General features: G+C 42.2%; 1 protein-coding gene across 2 annotated transcripts in view; it reads left to right on the forward strand.

Annotated features, from left to right (window-relative positions):
- Window positions 1–25,587, forward strand: part of LOC137426472 (rho GTPase-activating protein 5-like) — a 137,056-nt gene that overhangs the window by 16,807 nt on the left and 94,662 nt on the right. For both annotated transcript variants that reach the window (XM_068115036.2, XM_068115034.2), the window contains exon 2: window positions 24,571–24,831. In XM_068115036.2, the coding sequence (XP_067971137.2) occupies window positions 24,571–24,831 (261 nt within the window). The remainder of the gene's footprint in view (window positions 1–24,570; window positions 24,832–25,587) is intronic.

Raw genomic sequence — 25,587 nt, forward strand, 5'->3', positions numbered from 1 at the left:
GTGACTGGTTGAGAAGAGTGATGGAAATGAATGTGGAAGGAAGTAGAGGACGGGGAAGACCGAGAAAGACTTGGCTAAAGATGGTCGAAGAAGAAATGCGGGCAAGGGGGTTAACAAGGAGAGATGCAGAAAATAGGGCAAAATGGAGAAGATTGTCATGGGGACCGCAGGGCTAACCCCTGCTCTTGCAGGGAAAATGGCCTTTAAAATGCATGTTGTATGTTGTTGTACATTCACAAGCCCAAGATATGTCATGATCTCATCGGTGATCTCGTTATATATTTTTTACCATTGTAGAACAATAGCACGTTTTTATGTTCAGTCCCCCCATTTTAGTTAAGTACTTGCAAGGGGTACCCATGCTCTGCATGGGTGGGAAGCCAAAAGCAAACAATGCGGAAACGGTGAATGCTAAACCATGGAACCAATAAATTCCACATTGCTGTGCCACCTTCAGTCGAACATCAGACACGGACAGTCGGTTCGTGAATAGCTTGCGTAAAAAAGGGTGAAATGGGAAATGATGAACCAATAAATTCCACATTCCTGTGCCACCTTCATTCGACCGTCAGACATTGACAGCAGGTTCGTAAATGACTTGGGCAAAAAACGTACCCGTCTGAATGGTTCTATCCCCAATCAATGGTGAATCTGCATATGCGAATGTCACGGTTAGAAACTACAAACCCTCACGTCATTTCCTCATTCATATTTGAACTCAGTATCTCTATTTTCATTCGAAACAGCATTATTCCAATCATAAATTAATACTATAACAAAATACTATGTTAAATCACGATTGTATTGAGATATTATCAAACCAGCCCATTGTCGTCATCTGTTCACTTCCGGATTCAGCAGCAGCTCCATGTGAAGTCAATTTCAAAATCATAATTTTTTTGAGGAATTTATGAAATCTCCTACCTACCTTATAACATCCGCTGGGACCCCAAAATGTTCCACAGAAGGTTTGGCGGGGCTAGCCCTAAAGCTGAGGGAGTAGTTTAGGGACAGATGGACGGACACTCCTGTTTTATAATCTACACTAGCAGAAGTACCCGGCGTTGCCAGGCGGGGGAGGGGGAGGGAGGGAAGGGAAGGGGAGGGAGGGGAAGGGGGAAGAGGAGGGGAAGGGGAGTGGATCATGTTTCTGAGTGAATGTGGCTCACGTTTCTGAGTTAAGTGTGATGCCTACAGGACGAAGAAGAAGCCGTACTACCAAATTCGTACACTTCCGGAATTGTTTGATTTATTTGTATTCAAATGTCTGGTAATTGTTTTGTATTTATTTATGCGAATGTGTACTCGTGTATAACTGTCATAAATTTAAAAAGGCTTCGGCACTATCGAGCGATTTTTTTTTTTTTAACTCCAAAAAAACTAACTTTTTTTTTTCAATTTTTTTTTGTTGTTGTTTGAGTAGAACATTCCCAGGCACTCACTGATGAACCTCTGAAAGTTTGATGAAGATCCGTTCAGCCATCTCTGAATGAAACGCGGACACACAGACAACTCGCGTTTACATATATATTATATATACTGTATATATATATATAATAATAATAATAATAATTCATTTATTTTGTATAGCGCTTTTCCAGAAGCCCAAAGGCGCTTTGACAGAGTGGCAAACATAATGCATAACAATACATGAAAACAACAATGCGAAACAGTGCGAAACAACAAAACAGTAATGCGAAAACAACAATGCGAAAACAACAACAATATATATATATATATATATATATATATATATACTAGCTGAGGTACCCGGCTTCGCCCGGGTTGAATAAGAATAAGACAAATATATGATGAAAAGAACATGTATATTTTAGAGCAATATCACAGTACATTTCCTACATGACGTTTTGTCAATTGACAATTTCTCAAAACCTCTTGGTATACAACATTTCTGGTTTTCTTACTTGGTGCCAAGACATAAAGATGGTTGGTTTTCAAACCCTCGAGCAGCCCACGTACAGCTGGCCATGGGAAGTACCCGGCATTGCCGGGCGGGGGAAGGGAGGTGAGGGGAAGGGGCGGGGAGGGGAACGGGGGGGGGGGGGGGGAGAAGAGGGGGGGAGGGGAGAAGAGGGGGGGGATTGGGAGGGGGAGGGGCAAGGGGGGAGGGGAGGGGAGGGGGGCAGGGGGGCAGTGGAGGGGGGAGTGGAGGGGGAGGGGAGGGGGAGGGGGTAGAGGGGAGGATAAGGGGGGAGGGGGAGGGGTAGGGGGGAAGGGGGAAGGAGAAGGGGAGGGGGAGGGGGAGGGGGGAGTCAAGTCGGAAGTCATTGTCGTCAATTGAATGTCGCATTTATTTTTTATTCCCTGTCAAATGGCATTGGTCCCACATTCCGAACCCGGAAGTCGGAAGTCATTGTCGTCAAAGTTGAAACATTAACGTTACGAAATATGCTGATGACGTCATAATTTTAAAACCCGAAGGTTTTTTGAACATTTAAGGTGTGCTGTAGTTTCTCTGGGACGTACTGATTCCGAATATGAAGTTGAAAAATTAACGTTCCGAAATACGCTGATGACGTCATAATTTTAAAACGCGACATTTTTTTTTTTAGTTGAGATTTTATTCGAATTCGAATCCCATTAAATTTCAACTGTTGGAAACAATAATTATTTCAATTTCCAACAGTTGAAATAATTATTGTTTCCAACAGTTGAAATTTAATGGAATTCGAATTCGAATAAAATCTCAACTAAAAAAAAAAACTGTTTATTCGTTCTTGGCGTGAAAAAATGGCGCGCATTTTGTCATTATGTGCGACTTTACGTCACTCCTACGGACATGAAAACATTCGTTTTCCTTAAAAATATATATTTAAAATAAATACAATAGTACATAAATTAACAATAAAAGAAGCTAAAAAACAATTTAAAGTACAATAAAAAGCACATTAAAAATATATAAATATGTACGTACAGTATACTGTACGTACGCGCAACCGCGGGATTGGAAAGGGGCAATAGCGCCGCCACAAACTACACCATGGAATTGCAGCTGGCCCGGTTTTTTAAACCATTGATATTAAAATACAAAGTAGCCTATAACCACCAGGATTTTATGCTGATTCCGAATCTGTGTCTAAAACTTTTCTCCGATGTGTAGTTCTTGAGTTATAAGCGGACATCCAGACAGACACACACACAGACACTCCTCCTTTATATATATATATATATATATATATATACAGTGAAACCTTGACTTACGAGTGCACCAACTTACGAGTGTTCCGAGATACGAGCCGTCGCTCGGGCGGTTTATTGCTTTGAGATGCGAGCCGAGATCTGAGTTACGAGCTTACGCCACCCGCCACGAGGTGGGTTCCGGTCACGTGGTTATCTTGCCGTGCAAGCATCTCTGCCGTTAATCGCTGCTGCTTTGTTTTCGCATTTTGGTTATTTTGGAGCTTACGCCACCCGCCACCAGGTGGGTTCCGGTCACGTGGTTATCTTGCCGTGTAAGCATCTCTGCCGTATATCGCTGCTGCTTTGTTTTCGCATGTTGGTTATTTTTGAAAATTTCTTCTTTTAACCATGGGTCCTAAGAAATTGAGTGAGCATCTTCGTCTGATCTTCAAGTTAAATACACTTAATAAAACCAGTTTATTTCTTTACATTGTGGCGGACACGGAAGCTCACTGGCGTGGTGACATCATTCCGCGCACCGAGTGGGCGGGGGCCACGCCGAGGGGTAGGCGTGGCCTCAGGATATACACCGGGCGCGCAGCCCGGAGCGCGCCAGTGTTACAGTGAGCTCTTGAATAAAGACTCTTACAAATTACCGCGTTGTCCGCTTCCTCCTTGTTTACAAGCAGCGTGCGTAACGCCGCTTATTATGTACAGTATATACGAGGTCGTGCTTGTTTATACATTATTTGTTATTTATAAAGTACATTTTTCTTATTTAAAAACACGTAACAAAAAAAATTGGTGTGGTTTTTGGGGGCTGGAACGGATTAATAGCATTTCAATGCATTTTAATGGGGAAATTTAATTTGAGAAACGAGCAAATTGAGTTACGAGCTCGGTCACAGAACGAATTAAACTCGTAAGTCAAGGTTTCACTATATATATATAAATCGGGATTTAAATTTAATTCAAAAATTGATCCAGACGTCTATTCTCTTTCAAACATTCAAACCGACAGAGGTAGTTATTTATCACAACATCTGTAGAATTTTCACCCTTTTACTCAACTCCGTTTTGCTGTTATTTGGTGGAGCAAAAAGTCAACTGAGCTTTATAGATATTTAGATATACTTACCTAAAATGGGGGGACTAAACATAAAAGTGCTATTGTTCTGTAATGGGTGGTAAAACATATATGGATATAAATACCAATAAATAAAAGCAGACCTTCAGTACTCTTGCCTCATATTCATCTTTTAATCTCAAATCCAAATTTATTGAGTATATAGCAATAATAGAAAATTTGACTTCACCGTTCCAATACTTATGGACGGCAATATATATCTATATATATATATATATATATATATATATAGGAAATATTTTCAAGTGCCTGTGCGTTTGTACTTTACTCTTTCACAGCCACCTAGAGGCCCAATGTTTTGGTTGTATGTACTTTAGAGTCTGGGCAAAGGTTGGCCTTGAACGGGGCAAGGTTGGCCTTTAAGGGGGCAAGGTTGGCCTTTATGGCTGTTTTGAAGCCACAAAAAGCCGCTATAAAGTGTATATTGGGACATGGGGTCCGGCAGCATTACTGCCGGCCTGTAAGTAAAAGGTAACCATCATAAGCCCAATATCTCCATAGCTTTTCGATGTCCAACACGTCCTGAAACCACTGCCCGGAAAGGCTTACCTAGCCGGGCAGCACCGGGTCTTCCTCCACCGCACCCCGGCAAGCGTGGGGTACCCCCTGTAGTACAAATACACCTATATATACTTGTGTATTTATTTTGTTGACGATTCTAAGGTGCATCTTTTTTAAACAAAATGAGGCAGTTTTATTTCAGTGTATCTTACAATTAAAGGCAAAGTCAGGAGATTTAGAGAGAGAAGCATGGGCCATTATGTTTCTCTGGAAGAGAAAGAGAGAAGCTGGGAGGGCTTGGAGAAGACAACACATCGTCACCCACATGATCAATGACGCGTATATGGAAGAGAAGTGTTTCATCACTCCTGTCATTGATCTGTTTTCCAACCCTTATGCTTACCAATATTATTTAGTGCACTTTGTATTATTTCGGTTTGGCAAATGTAAATAGAAGAGTGCATTCTTCTGCGGGATTAAATTGAAAGTGATGGCCTCAGCCGAAGAAGCAGGAAATTGTGCAGCAGCCTAAGAGTTCAATATTCGTGAAACATGTGTGTAAAAATGGCAGATGGATTGTGTCAGCTTGGCCTGGAGTTACTGCAATTGTTTCAATTTTTAAGTGGTATAGCATTTCCAATACTCTCGATGGAACCGAAGACTCTATTTTGTGGGACGGGCAGGAGGATGACTTAGCAGCCAGTGAAGAGGACAGTAGCATGGAAAGTGGCTCCGATATTGAGGAGAGCATTGTTGCAGACTAAAATATTGCGGAGTTCAGATAACTATGCTAAAAGAATTTTTCTCCCACATTTTTACCTCCGCCACGGAAGATGGACGGAGATGTTGTATTCACCCCATCTGTGTGTTTGTCTTGTTTGTTTGTCTGTGAGCAGGATATCTTAAAAAGTTATAGACCGGTTCGGGTGAAACTTGGTGGACAGGTTGGGTGTGTGACAAGAAAGAATTGATTCAATTTTTGTGAAGATCAGAATCTGGATGCAATAATTTTTTTAAGTGATTCTTCACCATTGAGAGTCGGGGCCAAGAACGATATATAAGCATGATGTTTCAAAAAGCTGTGGAGAAGTTACGACAAAACTTGGTGGATGAGTTGGTTTCGGTGAAAAGAACAAGCCAATTGATTTCGCTTCAGGTCCGAATCCAGATACAAAACGTAAACTTTTCAACCTGGCTGAAGCATGCGCCCTACCGAGTGTCATTCTCGTGTTCCTTGTATGTTCCTTCAGTCTTGGAGGATGCCATCACATGGATACTTTGTACTAAGCTTGTCGACTGCACTAACCTTGTCTTTTGCAGAAAAGACCAAGGTCTCCAATCGCTCTCTTCCTATACCCATCGCACACCCCTCACTGAAAACATATCCTACAGCATATGAACTTCCCTCCTACCAAACGGAGTAATTCCTAGCCTCTCTTGACTCCATCGCTAATGGTCCTGATGACATCAATGCGCTAATACTCAAAAACTGCTCATCTGCCTTGTCTCCTCTTTCGCTGCTCTTCCAGGTAATGTATGGAATTTTTTGTTTTATTTTATTTAGTTTTACTAGCACCACATGGGAAGGCCCGAGCCCAAAACCAAGAGGGGCCCCCTTGGGTGACAAAGCAAACAAAGAAGATGGGGAAAACATGATAAGTAAATGAGATCTAGATGATTGATTCTTGACTTGAATTGTTGCAATTTGATAGAAGTTGGGAACATACTGCTGGTGAAGCTGTTACAAAGAGAGGCAGTGCGGATGAAGAAGGAGGAGGAATGGCGATTGGTATAGAGTAACATGAAGCTAAGGCAGAAAGGGTGACAAGTAAAAGCTAGACATGTGTTATGAACAGAGTGAAAAGGAGGAAGGACTGCAACAGAGAGTTTGACAGAGCACCGACTGTGGTAGTAGCAGTAGAAGAGGGACTGGGAATAGACTGCTTGATGGTGGGCCAAAGGTTTGGAGATGGCTAGACTATGTATGATCGTTAATCAGTCAGGTAGCCTTGACTTGGACATGATCCAGAATATCGATGACTGACGGAGGAGCACCGGCCCAGATATGGGAGCAGTATTCCACTTGGGATTTGTCGAACATGAGACATTGATTGGAGTTGAAGTATTTGCGAGCTCTGAAGAGGAAACACAGTTTCTTTGAAGCAGATTTGGTGATATTGATGTTGCCACGAGAGATTGCTGGCGATGGTGACACCGTGCATATTATTGGAGGACTGCTGGAGTTTATATCTGGACATGAGAAGAGGATGAGTGGCTGTGTTCATCTTGCTGTATATAAAGAGGGTTTGAGTCTTGGACTGATTGAAACACACAAGGTTGTCATTTCCCCCATATTATATCAACTCACCTTTCTCCAAAGTGCTTGAGATTTGAATACCATTAGTTGGAGCCATAGGCCAGGAGGCCACAAGCTGACCTGGCTTTGTGGAAGTTATAATGGTGGCCATTGAGGAGATAACAGGACCCAAGATGCGTTGAGGTTTTTTTTGACAAGAGACTCCATGACATTGGAAATATTGGAGGTCAAGGCGATTGGACGGTAATTGGAGGGATTAGACATTAGGCAGACATAGCTGTGATCATGGAAAGTCACCAACATTACCCCAACTCCATTTGAAATATCCTCTTCCTTTATATAGTCAGCTTTCTCTCCCTCATTAGAAAAGTAGTGGAATTTATTGCAGCAGACCTCAAGACTCGTCTTTTCTCTAATTCTGTGATTTCCAACCAGCAGTTTGACTTCTGCTCTGGTCATTCCACTTTGGGCATGATGCCTTCGATCTCAAACAAAAAGTCAGGGCTTTCTCACTGGACATGTCCCATGCATTTGATTCTGTCTGGCACACTAACCTGATTTCCAAACTGTCATCGAATGGTATCTATGGTTGATTTCTAGATTGTCTCTCGCATTTAATGTGTGCTCATAAACAGTCAGTTGCTTTAGGTGGAATACTATCCCATGCTATACCTTTTGAGGCAGATGTCCCTCAACATAGTGTTCTGAGGCCTGTCTCGTTAAGCATAACCATCAATGATGTGAAATACAAGCCGGTGGTAACAGGAAGCATGTGCCGTACCTGCTATTGCTGTTTTGATCCAGACAAACATTGTCTCCTAAACTGGCATTCTGGTGTTTCGCAGAGTGGGCAATTCATCAATGTGTGTGCTGTCCCTCAGTTGGGCATTCGCCTGAGCGTTCCATCCCTCAGCATTAGTTGGTGGACGTTAAACATCCCACAATGTCCTTAGTAAAGAGTAGGTGAGCTATCACAGGCACCCTGAAACAGATTTTTAGGTAGTCGGTTGTTAGACAGCAACCGCTCAGGGTAGTACTACCGTTCTGACTTTGGAGCGTTAAAGTGGTGCCCAGAACCATCTTACACTCTCCATGTCAGGATTGCTGGTCTTACTTTCTGTCTCACTCAAACTATAGGTACTGGGCTAGCTTCAACATCTCTTTCTCACAAACAAACATCATACACTTTTCATCATGTACACTTTCCTTCTCTTTTATTTAAGGCCTGGCCTCAATGAGAGCCACTCCTGGAGCCTTCAACATAAAAATAAAAAAAATGACGAATTCTTGCTGTAGCCTACAAGGGACACTGCATCACCGGCACAGCTGTGCCATCAGCAAATGATGCTACTTGCAGCCACGTGCTCCATACAAAATAACAAGGATAAGTAGTACATGCCACAAAAATCATCCTTCTGATTATGGTCCATAAACATCTGGAAAGGCAGCTTCGGACATTACATTTTACAAGAAGGATAAACCGCTGGAAATAAGATCTACCTTGCTCATTGTGCACATGGCCAGAGGTTTATCCTCTGGTTACGTATGCAACAATCCCTGCATACAAAACATCAAATAAAGTTGGAAACTTTTCCTTTCCCGATTTGAATGCGTTAGATGTTGTCTCGTGTAGTATCTCCTTCCGGTTCATCAAAGCTCAGTTTTCTGGACCATATCCATCAAGTATTTACGTTATTGCTTCTTCTCTGTGTTGCTGATTGTGTTTTCGTCCAATTTTCTGTGTTTAACCGTAACTTGTGGTTGTAGTGTATTGTGGAATGTGTGTCTCTGTGTCTATCCTACACACCAAGGCCTCAGCTAGTGGACATGCCATTTGTATCTCTGCCCTGACACAGCATGCATTTTTCCACTGTATTTTTATGAAGTGTTCTCCTTTTATGCTCCTCAACTTACAAAGTGTTTTCTTGACACATCTGAACCTTCTGGGCTAGCGCCCTTTCCTCACACCTCGCTCAGCTTGACGCCGAGGAAATGAAGGCCTTCAAATTATTGGAATCTCCCATGCTGAAGCTGGGTCTCTTGGCCTATCGCTTTCACATCACAGACAGCTCGGTGGTCTCTTGCTTTTAGCACTTCATTTCTGGTCTTGCATCCTTTGCCGTTTCCATGCTTTGTCCTTCCCGACTGGTTTCTGCAAGGTGCACGCAATTTGCCAGTAACCCCATTCTGGTGAAATGGGGGGGGGGGGGGGGGGGGAACCTGCTCACCTCCACTCATTTGTTCCTCTTTTCTTTTCCCTGACCAATGGAACCTTTCTCCTTAGTCACTTCAATCTCATTCTTCCATCCAATGTTTCAAGATAGTTGTTCCCCACCCTCTCGGATCATCACCCCATCCAAAACCATGATATTTTCTATCCCCATTAACCTTCCCCAAGCCCACACCCTTCTGTGTTTCCGGGTTTTTCCTTCCACCTTCTGAAATTGAGAGTTTGTGGCCGTGTCCATCTTTTTCACCTCCTGTATCCTCCCCCTGCCCTCATTCTTCCCCACATCCATTATTTCTCCAAGCCTCCCTCTATTTGTCCCTCAATCCCACTGTTAATGTGTCCCTCCCTCCCCCTCTCTCTTTCTACTGTTCTTTTCTGTTCTACTCCTCCACGAGCCTCGACATGGTATACAAAAAGCAATAGCATGAAACGTGCTTGTGGTTGAAGATACTCATTCAATCTGAATCATTTATCAGATTTGATGAGATTCTCATCACGTTTCTGCCAAATCTCATAAGAAATTAGATCTTTTTGTGAATGGTTATACATGGCTATAAAGCTTTATTTGACAGTTTTGTGCATCCATTTATTTTTATTACACTCTCTTGGTGCTTCATTTTTGTCCTCATGCATAATCATCATCAGTGATGTACATATACTTATCTTTCACTTGATACATCGCAAAAAAAAATCATCTAGTTGGACAAATGGCTCTATCGGCAGTGGTGTGTGCGCTTGGGACATGATCTTTGATTTCCTGGTCAGTGCATTGTCTTTGAGACTCACACTAATTGCAACTTTAAAAACCATAATAATCTTTTCCCTTACCCATTCCATTTACGCATAATGTGAGAATCTTCATAGGGGTATGATAGGCAGTGAGCTGCCCTCTACTTCAAATGTAGGCTATTTTACTCCGCATCACGTCTTAGCTCTGAACACATTCACAAAGTTTGAAGCTGATTATCGCAGGGCCTTTTACTGAATGAAGCATGTTGCCATTCCGCCACTCCAGCAGAATTCAAATGTTGCCTACAGAGATATTTATGAGAATTATATTGAATCCTGGCCTTTGAGTTTGCTTTCCTTTCTGTACCTGCACTGAACATCCCTTTCCTCCAACTCCTCAAGGTGGCTGCTCACTGGAGATCTTCTTTATTTCTGCTTATCGTTTGTTTATATACTCCATGTTTGCTGAGATCATGCAGTCGTAGTGTTAAGTCTCTCTGTTTGAAGTCAAGCTATGCCTTTTGCTCGTCTTTATCATTTTGTTGTCTTCCGGATTCGATCCATGAGAAAATGAGACTGGAACTAGCATCACAAAGCACCAATGTTAGGTTGGCTGTCCTGTCTGAAGGATTTCACACGATGTTCCTTTCCTGATTCTGCCTCGAGCAGCTTCCGTAGAATGGCTCCTGGCTTGTAAGCATCCAGAACCATCAATTTAAGTGAGTCCCCGTCAGTTGTCTCCGTGCACAAATGTTTTATATGCATAGGGTAGGAGGGCAAAAGCTACATAAATATAATTTGTTTTCATAGCTGAGCCTCCAGATGTTACCCGGTTCCGTTACACCTCCCTGTGCTAGCTATAATCATTCTGCATATCTTCTCTTTTTTTAAGGTGGTGCCAGCATCTGTCTCCCTGCTATGCTTTGGCAATTGGAAAGCATTCAGAAAAACACCACTGCGGCTTTGGTACAAATTGGGGATGGTGGGAAGAGAAGGCCCCTACTGATTCTCATTTTCTATCCAAAAGATTGAAGGAAATTGGGAATACAAAAGGAAAACTTTATTTTTGTTGCGTGTTGATAACATCCTCAGCATGTTGGATGAGAGCAAAGTACAATTCAAACTTCATGCATTTCGTTTAAATGGAACATTGTGATACTATATTCTGTTTTTTTAAAATCATGCATATAAAGGTCTTTCTAACCAATGACTCACTGATACAAATGTTTAGTACCTTCTAGGTGTGCTAGAAAGCTGAAATTTTGCATACTAATACAACTTGAAGCCAATATCCGAGGAAAAGTCACAAGAGTCAGGAATTTCCATAAAACAAAAATATCTGAGAATAAAAGTCGGCCGGTGTAGCCTTGGTCTGTTCGCTGTTCGCTCTGAGGACCCACAGTTGACAGTGCATGTCAGAGCAGAAACTCTACCATGAGGTATAAGGAACTGTCTGTAGAACTCCGAGATAGAATTGTGAGGAGGCATAGATCTGGGGAAGGGTAAAAAAAAAAAAATAGAGTGTTGAAAGTTCCCAGAAGCACAGTGAGCTCCATCATTAGGAAATGGAAAGAATATGGAATTACCCAGACTTGTCCTAGAGCTGGTCGTCGGACAAAACTGAGTAACCAGGCAAGAAAGACCTTGGTCAGGGAGGTTACTAAGAACCATATGACCACTCTGACAGAACTCCAAAGTTCATTAGCTGAGATGGGAGAACCTGCCGGAAGGCCAACAGTCTATGCAGCACTTCACAAATCTCGGCTTTATGGGAGAATGGTGGGACCAAAGCCACTTCTGAGAAAAATGCACATGACAGCATGTCTGGAGTTTGCAAAAAGGCACATGGAAGAATCTGAGGGCATGACGCAAAAGATTATGTAGTCTGATGAGACGAAAATTGAACTTTTTGGCCTGAATGCAAAGCGCTGCGTCTAGCGGAAACCGAGAACTGCTCATCACCCATCTAACACCATCCCTACCATGAAGCATGGCAGTGGCATCATCATGCTATGGGGATGCTTTTCAGCGGCAGGGACTGAGGAACTTGTAAAGATAGAGGGAACAATGAATGGAGCCAAATACAGGCAAATCCTTGAGGAGAACTTGCTTCAGATTACAAAAGATCTCAGACTGCAGCAAAAGACCTTTGACTATATATATACAGTCACATGAAAAAGTAAGTACACCCCATGTAAAGTTTTGACTTTTTCAACATATTTCAACATACAGCTATTTGATCTTCATTTCGACAATATTGATAGATAAAGGTGATATAATATAACAAATATCATGAAACATTTACATTTTGTCGTCCATTGTATAATTTAAATAAACATAAATGCAAATTTCGCATGTGGAAAAACGAAGTTACTGCTTACCTTTGTACCTTTTTTTTTTTTTTTTCGTATACTGAATCGAGGCTCGTGAAAGCTGACATTTACTTCACAAACAAATCAACCAGACAAACAAAATATATAAAAAGAGGGAGCGGAAGACAAGAGAAGGGGAAGCACACAAACACTTGAGAGCACACAACATTTAAGAGCAGGGAGATGTGTGGGAGGGAGAGGGCTTGGGGGGAGGAGGCGTGGGAAGGGTGGGAGAAGTATAAAACACAAGAACACCAAGGACTTCCAGGACAGAAGTTGGTATTTCAAAAAAGTGGAATTGGGGTGAAATTAGTGGGGATAGAAAAGATCAAGGTTTTGGATGGGGAAAGATAAGAGATGGTGGTATATACAGACTTGGCATTTAATATGGAATATTTTTTTTTTCTTGACTTGGGTTTACTTTCTTAACTCAGTATATCAATCTAGTGAGTTTCTTTTACACTTTGGTGATTTATTTGTTTAAAGAACCATGACCCTGATTGTCTGTCGCAGCAAGAAGTCAACAACAGGATTATATCACAGGTGGCGTGGCAAAATGTACGGAGAGGTGCATTTGATGATTGGCTTCACAGTCGGGTATACAGGGGTTGTTGCGTTCTGTATTAGTGGAAAACAACTGCTGCACGTCTCCAAAAGTTATTGCCGCTTCCTCTGGAGATGGTCCGTCAACTCGACAATGCTGTTTGTCATGGAGTGGTGGCTTTACGAAATTTCGGCATGAAACAGCGTGCTATTGCTCAGCAGTATGGCATCACTCAAGGTCAGGGGTCAAAGATCCTGAAACGAAATGCTCAGAGGGGTGTCCCTACTCCAATACCGAGGCCAGGACGTCCCCGCAGAACCACAAGGAGGGATGATCGCCAGCTGCACCGGTTAGTCCGCAATGGCCGTACCAAATCAGCTAATCGGCTTAGGGCTGAGTGGCAGCAACTGACAAATGTGCCTGTATCCAGAAGGCTAGTCAACCAACGACTGGTTCAAGCAGGCTATCGTGCCAGGCGTCCCCTGAGAAAGCCACGCCTGACCAGACAACACCGCCAGCGCCGATTGCAGTGGGCCAGAGAGCACCGTCAATGGCAGCCAGGACACTGGAATCACGTGATCTTCAGTGACGAGTCTAGATTTCTGGTCTATCGTCAAGATGGTCGCGTCCGAGTGCGCAGACAAGTGCATGAAGCCTACAACAAAGATTGTATAGTGCCAAGAGTCCAAGCTGGAGGTGGTGGGGTGACCGTTTGGGCTGCTTTTCATGCAGGGGGCAAAACTGACCTGGTTGTTCTGAATGGAAACCTGAACCAGTTTAAGCACAGGGCCATTCTGGAAGAAACATTGCTTCCATTTGCTCGTGCAGCCTTTCGAGGAAACTTTGTCTTCCAAGATGACAATGCACGGCCTCATCATGCTCGCATGATCCAACACTTTCTTGCTGACTGTGGTGTAGAGCATATGGAGTGGCCTGCCATGTCCCCGGATATGAATCCCATAGAGAACTTGTGGGCAGAATTAACGCATCAAATCGACCACTTGGACCAGCAGCCGACCTCTGTGCGTGAATTGCAGCAGGCTATTGTCACTGCATGGCAAGCGATTCCTGTCCAAACCTTGGCAAATCTCGTGAACAGCATGACTCAACGTTTACGTGCTGTGCTGAATGCTCGTGGGGGTTACACGAAGTACTGAACTCTAATTTTACTGTCCGTAATCCCAGTCGTAATTTAACTTTTGTTTTTGTTTAAAAAACAATTTGGCTAATGTGCAAAATAAAGAGATACTTCTGGAAAACGTACAGAAGTTTAACACAGTACTGTCCATGAATTGAGTTCGATATCAGTTTACATCACTTTCAAGGATCAATTTATTTGTTTCGAAATGTCAAATGTGGTTTTTGTTTCTTTTAAAGGTCACATTAACAAAATCTAGAATAATTTCAACATAATTCCAATGAACTTTTGGTTCTAAGACATCTTGAAAAGTAAGTTCACCCCCACAAAAAAAATATTCCATATTAAATGCCAAGTCTGTATGTATGTATATATATATATATGTGTGTGTGTGTGTGTGTGTGTGTGTAGCCTATTTCCTTCTAGAGATACGCACACTCGCCTTGAAGCGGTATAGTGTGGGTTTGAATCCCAACCCAGCTATAAACTGTCATCCCCGTGTTTCGCGGGCAGGGCGATTCATTAATGTGTGTGCCGTTCCTCAGATGGACGTTAAACTAGACGTCCCATCTGCCAACATTAGTTGGTGGACAGGGGCGGATCTGGGATTTCCAAATAAGGGGGGCGGGGGGGGGCGCAACTGATGAGGGCGAAGCTGTAACGCGAGGGCCGAAGGCCAGAAGCCTGTAGGGGGGGGGGGGGCGCAACTGATGAGGGCGAAGCTGTAACGCGAGGGCCGAAGGCCAGAAGCCTGTAGGGGGGGGGGGGGCGCGCAACTGATGAGGGCGAAGCTGTAACGCGAGGGCCGAAGGCCAGAAGCCTGTAGGGGGGGGGGGGGCGCGCAACTGATGAGGGCGAAGCTGTAACGCGAGGGCCGAAGGCCAGAAGCCTGTAGGGGGGGGGGGGGCGCGCAACTGATGAGGGCGAAGCTGTAACGCGAGGGCCGAAGGCCAGAAGCCTGTAGCGGTGGGGGGGGGGCGGTCTGGGGGTCCTCTCGCAGGAAAATTTGAAAATTATCCTGCTCTGGATGCGTTTTCCTGCAATCTGGGGAGAAATATTCATGCCTCAATTTTAGGCATTTTATCCCCGTATCTTTTGATTTTGGGGATTGATTTTGAAAAACGGGATTCGAAATTAGACGGAAAACATACACTGTCAGACAGAAAAAGTACTTGTGTAAGTGATAAAAACAGAAAGATTTATTCAGCAGAAGTGCTCAGTCATGAGGGTTTATCAATGATTATCCAGAGCATCACATTATGGAAATAATTCATCCACAGTCACTGAAATCCTCTACCCATGGAACAATACAATCAGAACAATACAATCAGAACAATACAATCGGAACAATACAATCGGCACCGCTTGCGCCCTCCTCTAAGTGTCATAACCCTCTAAATCCGCCTCTGGTGGACGTTACAAATCCTACGGTGTCCTTTGTGAAGTGAAGGCGAGCTATCGCCGGGACCCTAAACTAATTCCTGCAATAACTTAAGTCAAATGTCAGGCCTGACCAGCCGGTTCGTGAAAGACTTGGGCCAAGCTTCGCCAAACCAACCCCACAAGAACGCAGGAATAATTGTGGCCATTAAAGACGAATGAGATGATTATCCTAATTCCTGGATTTTTCAGGCCCAAGAAAGCTGATTGCAGTTTTTTGTGATGTGCTGTTGGTTTGACAGATGGCCACTGGGTTGACTTTATTTTCCTCTGCCTACCTCCCCTTTCGACTTTCTACTTTACCTCTGCCGCTGGACACAGGTTATGTTTTCACCCATGTCTGTCTGTTTGTTTCTGTGTCTTTGTGTCGGTCTGTCTGTGTATGTCTGTGAACAGGATATCTCGTAAAGTTGTGGACGGATTCAGATGAAATTTTGTGGAGAAGTTAACCGTGTGATAAGGACAATATGATTAGATTTTGATGAAGATCCAGATCTGGATACGAGAAATTTTTAAGTGCTTTTTCACCATCGATCCAAATCACCGCTATCACTGTTCAGCCTGGCGGAGGTATGTTCTCTGCCGATTGTCGTTCTAGTTACCCTCGCCAGAGGAGAGGGTATTGCATTTGAGTCCGTTTGTTTGTTACTTGCCGAAAAAGATTCCGGCAAGTATGTTGGTTGGTTGGTTTGTTTGTCTGTTTGTCTGTCTGTATGTCTGTTTGTGCGCAGTACTACGTCTACACCGTTGCACATAGAATCGGCATACTTTACACACATATTTGTCTTGCCCTGGAATAGACTGTGCCCAATTTTAAACTCTCTAGGCCCAAGGCCTCCATTATGACATCATAATTCGACAAGTACAAAACTTCACCCAATCAAGATGCAATTTCTTGAGTGCCATGTCGGCATAAACTGGTGGAGAAAAAAATAAAATGATGACGTCATCGGTCACATGGTTTGGCCGTCATCTTGTAAAAACCGAAAAACTTTGCACCTCTATATCTCCGAAAGTGCTGAATAGAAAAAATTGAGACATGGCTCATTGTAAAGAACTCTCCATGGGGAATAAAATATGTTAATGAAGAAGTCATAGGTGCCTCCATGATGATGTCATAATTCGACAAGTACAAAACTTCATCCAATCAAGATGCAATTTCTTGAGCGCCATGTCGGCATAAACTGGTGGAGAAAAATAAAATGATGATGTCATCGGTCACGTGGTTCGGCCGCCATCTTGGAAAAACCGGAAAAATTTGCACCTCTATATCTCCGAAAGTGCTGAATAGAAAAAATGGACACATGGCTCATTGTAAAGAACTCTCCATGGGGAATAAAATATATTAATGAAGAAGTCATAGGTCCCTCCATTATGACATCATAATTCGACAAGCACAAAACTTCATCCAATCAAGATGAAATTTATTGAGCGTCATGTCAGCATAAATTGGTGGAGAAAAAAAAATAATGACATCATCGATCACGTAGTTCGGCCGCCATATTTGTTTTAACACAAAAGCCTTAAAAACCACTGAAAATACATCCTGCGAGGGTTTGCAATCTCTGATTGCTCTTTTTCTTGTTGAGTTCTGTTTTACCCTTTTCGTAACTTGTACGTACAGTATGTCAGATTGATAACTGCTTTAGCATTCCCCTTACAAGCTGGCATATATGCATGAGCATTCTTTAATTATTGGTCATGCGGCATGTTGGTGTTGTTTGGTGTGAAATGCATTTTTCTTCATTCGGTTTCCTTGCTTGTGAGATCATACAAGCTAACTAATAGGCGGTGCAGTTTCCAGTTGAGAGACGATTTAATTTGTACTGCATCATTTTCTGTCGCTTCCATTTAACCCGTGGAAATGAGCTCGTGCTGTCATTTGGTATCTTTTGTTTTTGCCACTGTATAGTTGGGTCTCATTAAATTTGCTGATACCCTAGTTTATTGCAATCCTGCCTCACTTCGAAATTATTGGTGATGTCATCGCTGTCTAGAGTTTGTGCTTTTTTTTGTGATGATGTGGTATTCTGTCGGACGAACCGACGGTGCCTGAATGACCTTCGTTTCCAAATTCTTCATAATGTGGAGTCGCATGCAGTATGTTCATACAATTCACGACCGAATATGTCCCCAGCCATCATATCTCCAGCTCTTTCTTCTCACCACACTTATCACTTTTCACCTCTGTATTCGTACACCTGACTCTCTACACACCTATCCTTACAATTCTCCCTCTAACTTCACTCCCCTAACAGCCCTCACCCTTCCTTCTTACACTTCTATACAATACATTTGTACCAGAATGAATTCCATCCCGGTGACCATAGATATGTGGTCGATGCAATTAGGCAGTCACTCTATGGGAGACAGACTTTACTGTTTCAGATGCAGCCTGTGTCTGCTGGTTGCATCATTTCTGGGAGTGAGGATGTGCCGGTGACGGAGTGCCCCTTTTACCTGTAAGCTGGTACTCGCTTTGCCAACCTCGGAAGGATGACAGGCTGAGTCAACCAACCTGATGTTATTTAATGGCAGAGACAGTCTCGAACTAAAGTCCCTAAGATCTTAAGTCAGCCACCTTAACCGATAAGCCAACACCAGGCTTAGACAGTAACACAAAAAGTGCAGGAGGTTCTCACAGTTGTATTTGGTTTTCTTAAGAAATTTTTTTTTTCTAACGAGCCCCTAGTAGCACAATATTGCACAAAACAAGGTAAAACAAAACAGGGCCCAATAGATTACTTTCTCAATGAACAGGTATTATTGTTTGGGCCCCTTCCCAATCAGCAGGTTGAACTCCAATCATTCATTTTGTTTGGTTGGTCATGTTCGCTATGTTTTCACCCCTTTCTGTTTGTCTGTCTGTCTGTTTGTTTGTTTTTGAGCAGGATATCTGAAAATGTTGTGGACGGATTTGGACGAAATTTGGTGGAGAGGTTTGGTGTGTGATGAGGACGAATCGATTCGATTTTGGAGAAGATCCGAATCCGGATACGAGATTTTTTTTTTATTTAAGTGATAGCACCAAAATGACAAATAGCATGATTATCTCAAAAAGTTGTGGATGAGTTATGACAAAACTAGGTGTATGGGTTCTTTAGGTGACAAGAACACGCGGATTTGATGTTGGTTCAGGCCCGGATGCAGATCCGGCTTGTCAGTGGGACACAAAATGTAAACTGTTCAGCCTGGCGGAGGTATACGCTCTACCGAGTACTGTTCTAGTTACCCTCGCCTGAGGAGAGGGTATTGCGTTTGAGTCCGTTTGTCTGTCTGTTTGTTTGTCCATACAGAATAAATTTGATTTTCTCTGCAACCGTTGGTCCGATTGACAGGAAATTTTCACCATACAGTCACGTGAAAAAGTAAGTACACCCCATGTAAAGTTTTGACTTTTTCAACATATTTCAACATGCAGCTATTTGATCTTCATTTCAACAATATTGACGGATAAAGCTGATATAATATAGCAAATATCATGAAACATTTACATTTTGTAGTCCATTGCATAATTTAAATAAACATAAATGCAAATTTCGCATGTGGAAAAAGTAAGTACACCCCTACATTTATCACTACTTCAAACACCTAAAATTAGAATCAGGCGCACCAGCTCAGGTGCAAATGATTAGAACATCTTGAGAGAGGATCTTGGAGGAACCTGTCTTATTTAAACCTCAGACATTTACTTTGGTTTGCTCTTTGTTGTTGACGTGTGCGTCGTCACCATGCCTAGATCAAAAGAGCTCTCTGAGGCCTTCAGAAGGAAGGTTATAGATGCGTACGAGTCTGGGAAGGGATTTAAAAAGATCTCCAAACAATTTGAAATCAATCATTCGACTGTCCGGAAGATCATCTACAAGTGGAGAAGATTCCAAACAACTGCCAACTTGTTCAGGCCAGGCCGCCCCAGCAAGTTCAGCCCGAGAGCAGACCGCAAGATGCTGAAAAAAACGTCTCCAAGAACCCCAGAATGTCATCACGGGACCTACAGGTAGCTCTTGCCACTGTTGATGTCAATGTGCACGAGTCTACCATTAGAAAGAGGCTGCACAAATTTGATCTGCATGGGAGGTGTGCCAGGAGGAAACCTTTGCTGTCCAGAAAGAACATCAGGGCAAGACTAAAGTTTGCCAATGAACACCTAGGCAAAGACCAGCACTTCTGGAACAATGAGCTCTGGACAGATGAGTCAAAGGTAGAGCTATTTGGCCACAGTACCAGAAGACATGTTTGGCGAAAACCAAAGACAGCATTTGACCACAAGAACCTGATACCGACTGTAAAGCATGGTGGTGGAAATATTATGGTTTGGGGCAACTTTGCTGCATCAGGGCCTGGGCAGCTCTCCATCATAGAATCCACTACGAATTCTTCATTGTACCAGAGGGTCCTTGAGGATAATGTGAGGCCATCTGTCGGAAAGTTGAAGCTCAACCGAAGGTGGACCTTGCAACATGACAATGACCCTAAACATACCAGTAAATCCACCAAAGAATGGCTGAAAAGAAAGAAATGGAGGGTTCTGGAATGGCTATGTCAAAGCCCGGATCTAAATCCCATCGAGATGTTGTGTGGGGATTTGAAACGAGCTGTGCATGCAAGAAACCTCTCAAACATCGCACAGCTGAAAGAATTCTGCATGGAGGAGTGGGCAAAAATTTCTCCCAGTCGATGTCAGAGACTGATAGATAGTTATAAGAAACGCCTGCTTGAGGTTGTTTCTGCCAAAGGGGGCAATACCACCTATTAGAGCCAAGGGTGTACTTACTTTTTCCACATGCGAAATTTGCATTTATGTTTATTTAAATTATACAATGGACTACAAAATGTAAATGTTTCATGATATTTGTTATGTTATATCAACCTTAATCTATCAATATTGTTGAAATGAAGATCAAATAGCTGTATGTTGAAATATGTTGAAAAAGTCAAAACTTTACATGGGGTGTACTTACTTTTTCACGTGACTAGGTGCAAATCCACCAGCAGAATTTTATAATGATAATTATGACGTCACAGGTCACGTGGTTCTGCCGCTATCTTGGAAAAACCGAAAATATTTGCACCTCTATATCTCCGAAAGCGCTGTATAGAACAAATTGAGACATGGCGCATTGTAAAGACCTCTCCATGTGGAATAACATCTGTTAATGATGATGTCATAATTCGACAAGTACAAAACATCATCCGATCAAGATGAAATTTCTTGAGCATAATCTAGGGATAAATTGGTGGGAAAAAATAATAATGAGGACGTCATCGGTCACGTGGTTCGGCCGCCATATTTGTTTTAACACAAAAGCCTTAAAAACCACTGAAAACACATCCTGGCGAGGGTCTGCAATCTCTGATTGCTCTTTCTTGTTGTTCTTGTTTCCCACTGCGTTCTGACAGTAACCATTAGTTGAGAATCTGTAAGTCGGAGGTAATGACATGGGAGATCATATCAATTCTAAGCACGAATAATAGCTTCTTGGAATTCACCGGTGTGAATTCTTTCTTTTTCCACATGCGAAATTTGCATTTATGTTTATTTAAATTATACAATGGACTACAAAATGTAAATGTTTCATAATATTTGTTATATTATATCACCTTTATCTATCAATATTGTTGAAATGAAGATCAAATAGCTGTATGTTGAAATATGTTGAAAAAGTCAAAACTTTACATGGGGTGTACTTACTTTTTCACGTGACTGTATGTACTGATTCGATCATGGTTTAACAATAGGTGAAGTTTGTTGTGCGAATTAATTTGTCACAATGGAAAGAGACGGGAGATTGCTGTTACGTGATATGCATGTAATGTGAAAAACAAGCACGTGTTTACACGAACGTATCACAGTCATCCTCTCCCGGGTATGCCACTAATGTTTACCACACACTTTTGCTGGAATGCCTGTCCCATGGATGGCCAGTGGGCATTGACTTCCCCATGAAAGGCCCGATGCAGGCTCGTTATTTATAATGGACCTGGAACTGGTATGTCAACAGCTAGCTCTCTGAGCTTTGCTTGCCAGTTAAAGCACAGCAGGAATAATGGCAACTAGTCAGCAGCTGGTGGAACCAGCCTGACAGTCATGCTAGTTTGCTGTGTCTCAATGTTTCCAACATAAAATGGTAGAATTTTAATGCCCACTCCAGTAGGCCTCGGTCATTTATTTTCCTCCTCTACCTGTATGTCTTTCTCTACATTTTTCTCCTTTTCCCCTTAAAAACACATATTTTGAATGCCTTTGGGTCATATATTCTTTTCGTGTAACTGTAAATATGGCAGAATTGTTGATCCTCTCCAACCATCCCTTACCTCACCCTCACAGTGTGATCCATTCTATTCTTATCTCCCCCAAACCATAACAAGGAATAACAAGGAACTTTGCCACAAGAGGTGGCCATTCAGCCCATCATGCCTGCACTACACCAACACCAGCTTACATAAATGTGTCAGGCTATTGATTTAATTTAACTGGGCAGGAGGGAAGCAGTATTATATATTCAAATAAAATTAATATATTTTTTGCATATATATAAATATATAAATTCATTTTTGAAAAAAAACAACATTCACTTTTCATCCTTATTCATTCTCTTCCCACAACTCAAACATTTCCATGCCCTCCTTTCTCTCCTATTAATGTCTCTTATCTTGCTTTTATCAATTTATTCTCAATTTATGAAACCGGCACCCCTTCTAATCTACAATGAATAAATGTCCTTTGATATGACTTTCACCATTTTAGTTACAATCAACTTCTTGCCAGACTATTTCTTGTCATCATCCAAATGTCTCCATGTTTTGTTTTCCTCTTGTAGCTTATTACTTAATGAGATATGAATTATACATAAGAATACATTTTGAGGAGCAATTATATATATATATATATATATATATATATATATATATATATATATATATACACACATATATAATTAAAAATATCTATATATTATACCACTGGTTGCATCATTATTGAAATCGTGTTGTGCCACTGAAGGACAGGAATTTGGCCAGGGTGTGGTGATAACGATAACTCACGTACTCTTAGGTTAAAGGTACCAAATTAATTAATTTATATATGGAATGTATGAGATCTGACAATAAAGTTCCAGGAATAAATCAGTAGAAAATATTTTCTAAATGTACCAATTATGTTTAGTGGTCACCTTCAAAGACATCTCCCTGGGAGTCTAAACATGCTTGTGAACGTTACTGGCATGCTTCAAAGCACCCTTGAAAGTTGTTGTCTGAAAGGCCACTTAGCTCATTGGCCACAGCGCTGGATCTCTTCTCTTGATGCAAAATGAGTTCCTTTTCTTGAAGTTTCAGACGTCGGTCAGATTGGAACAACATTCTCGCCCTTTAGATATTTTTGTCCGTTTTGGCAATGGATGGGCATCCCGACCACGTCATAATTCACGTCCTCCCTCCCTCAAACATCATTCCTTCCTCCCGCAAACCTCTAAGCCCACTCAAAGCATCTTCCCGTGCACCATCTTCAACTTGCCGAACATGTCCATGCCACGTTTCTTTAGTTTTACCAAAAAATTGATGATGATTCTCTTCATAAATTTGTTGATGACCTTCAGAACACAATTGCAACAATTGTAATTTTTTTTAAACTCCAGTACGGCTACAAAACATAACCGATTGATATAATGGCTAATGCAGTACCGACAGGAACATTACAATGCACGCACAGTTATGAAACCCAAACCAATGCTGCCACCTGTCGAGAGAAAACATCAGTCCTGGAACTTTATTGCCAGACCTCAACTATATATATATATATATATATATATATATATATATATATATATATATATATATATATATATATATATATCAGTCACTATGCGACCTTCATATCATCAGTGGAGAACCGCCAGCAAGGTGTCCCATACAGCTGCTGCTGCACCTTGCTGGGAGCGATAAGCACCGCCTGCCACGCGGTGACGTTATCTCTGGTATCCACTCATCATATGGAGTCGACCTGGTTGCGGTTGGGAGTTACTAATAATGGTATCTGTAATCTGGTTCTCCAACCTAATGAGCGGACAACATGACGTCATCGCCATGCACGTCCGCCTTGCCTGCAAAGTTCCAGAGGAACCATCTAGCAGTGCGTTATTACGGATTATAAATACAGATACTGTCACAAGTGCATGCAAAACTCACAGTTACCGACCTGGTTTCGCCCTTGTTGGGGCTTCATCAGGGCAACGCAGTGAGGCTTTCCATACACTGATGATATGAAGGTCGCATAGTGACTGATATAAAAACTGAAAGGGTCACAGAGTTTTTTTTTTTTATAGTGACTGATATATATATATATATATATATATATATATATATATATATATATATATATATATATATATATATATATATATATATATATATATATATATATATATATATATATATGAACATCTCACCCTGAAATGTGTATTCGTTCCATTTTTAAGTTCTTTTGTTTGAAGTTATATTTATAACCACAACAAATACTGAGATTGAAAGGTTCGTACTGTAGAGGTATCTGTCTCTAACATTATTATTCCTAGACACTAACCAAATGTCATCATAGTTCAAGCACAGTTTTCCTATCTCATGCATTTCCTATTAATATCCCTTTCTTTGGTTCCCTAGGATGGTGCAGAGGTTTTGAGATATTGTCTGGGTTTGATTCTCAGCCGACTCTAAACCCCCAGACTAGCGCTTTGCAGAGAGGGCATTGCATCAGTGACTTTGATGTTCCTTTGATGGATGTTTAGCTCGTGGTACATTTGCTGGTGGGTTTTAAAGATCCTTTGATATGTCTTTGACCAAAGAGTACGTGAGTTATCATCCGCGCTCTGGCCAAATTACTATCCTTCAGTGGGTACAACTGGACTTAAATAATGATGCAACCAGTGGGCTGAATTCGTAATTTAATCCTGGTTCAATGTGCATTTGCTAACGGCGAAGCCCTTCTGTCTCCCTTCTCGACCCTTCTTTGTTGGCAGGTATCTGCACCCGTTGTGGAAACGTCTGCGCACGAGAATGTGAACGTGGACTCGGCCTTTCTGGTTTTGGCGCAGCTGGTGGAGCGGACGCGTGGAGGCCGTCCTCGACCCCCTTGCTTTAGCGAGGCCGCACGGTTACGCCGGGAAGCGGTGGAGGCCGCCACGGAGAGATACGCCCGTCTGCTAGCGCGACTCGTCAGCGACTTTCGTGCAGACTGGTGGGCCGAACGTGGAAAGGTGGCCGCTTGCAAAGACTATCAGGTGTGTCCATAAGGATTGTTACGGCATATTGTATCGTTCCAATCTGGAGGCACCATTTTTATTCATGCTCGTATGGAATCGCAGCTGTGCTAACATGTCCTGCACACATTGCTTGGGTAACACTGATCATTTCAAACCAACTCGGCCGTTTTTTTTTAAATCTCTTCGTAATTTGCACAGCGGTTTAATGGAAATGCACCGAATAACTTTCCAGCCAGACTGGGGATCGTGTTGCCAGGCAGGCCACCCACCCCTTTGTATATTGTTTGGAATTTGGTTGTGCCAACTGCAAGAACACCCCTTGTGAGATAGACGAGGATGTGTCCCACCAGCGTGTACCCCCTGCAGGTTTGATAAACTGTATGAGCTGAGTGCTGCATTCAAATGTCTCCATTTCGGCCGAGCCTGCACCATGACGCTTAGCAGTTTACGACCGCTGTGGGCTTTAGGAGAGCCATTATGCTCTGCGTTAAATCACCGCCTGGGGACAATGAAACCCTGGTTTTTTCCCCTCCCTTTTCCCCTTTTATTGTTTTATAATAATAGCATTATGATTGCTATTGTTTGTTTCTATGGTGCATTTATTTATTTTTCTTTCTATTCACAATACGCTGTGACATCGTTTTGGTTGGGGAACCTTTTCATTTTAATACAACATGAGGCGAAACAAATGATGGTTTCATTAATTGTCAATTGAATCTGAAGGAAGACATTTTGATGTTGATGCTCTTGTTTTGGTTTAAAGAGGCATTGGGG

This window comes from Myxine glutinosa, chromosome 5, assembly GCF_964187855.1.
Source record: "Myxine glutinosa chromosome 5, kmMyxGlut1.1, whole genome shotgun sequence".
NCBI classification, from domain to species: domain Eukaryota; kingdom Metazoa; phylum Chordata; class Myxini; order Myxiniformes; family Myxinidae; genus Myxine; species Myxine glutinosa.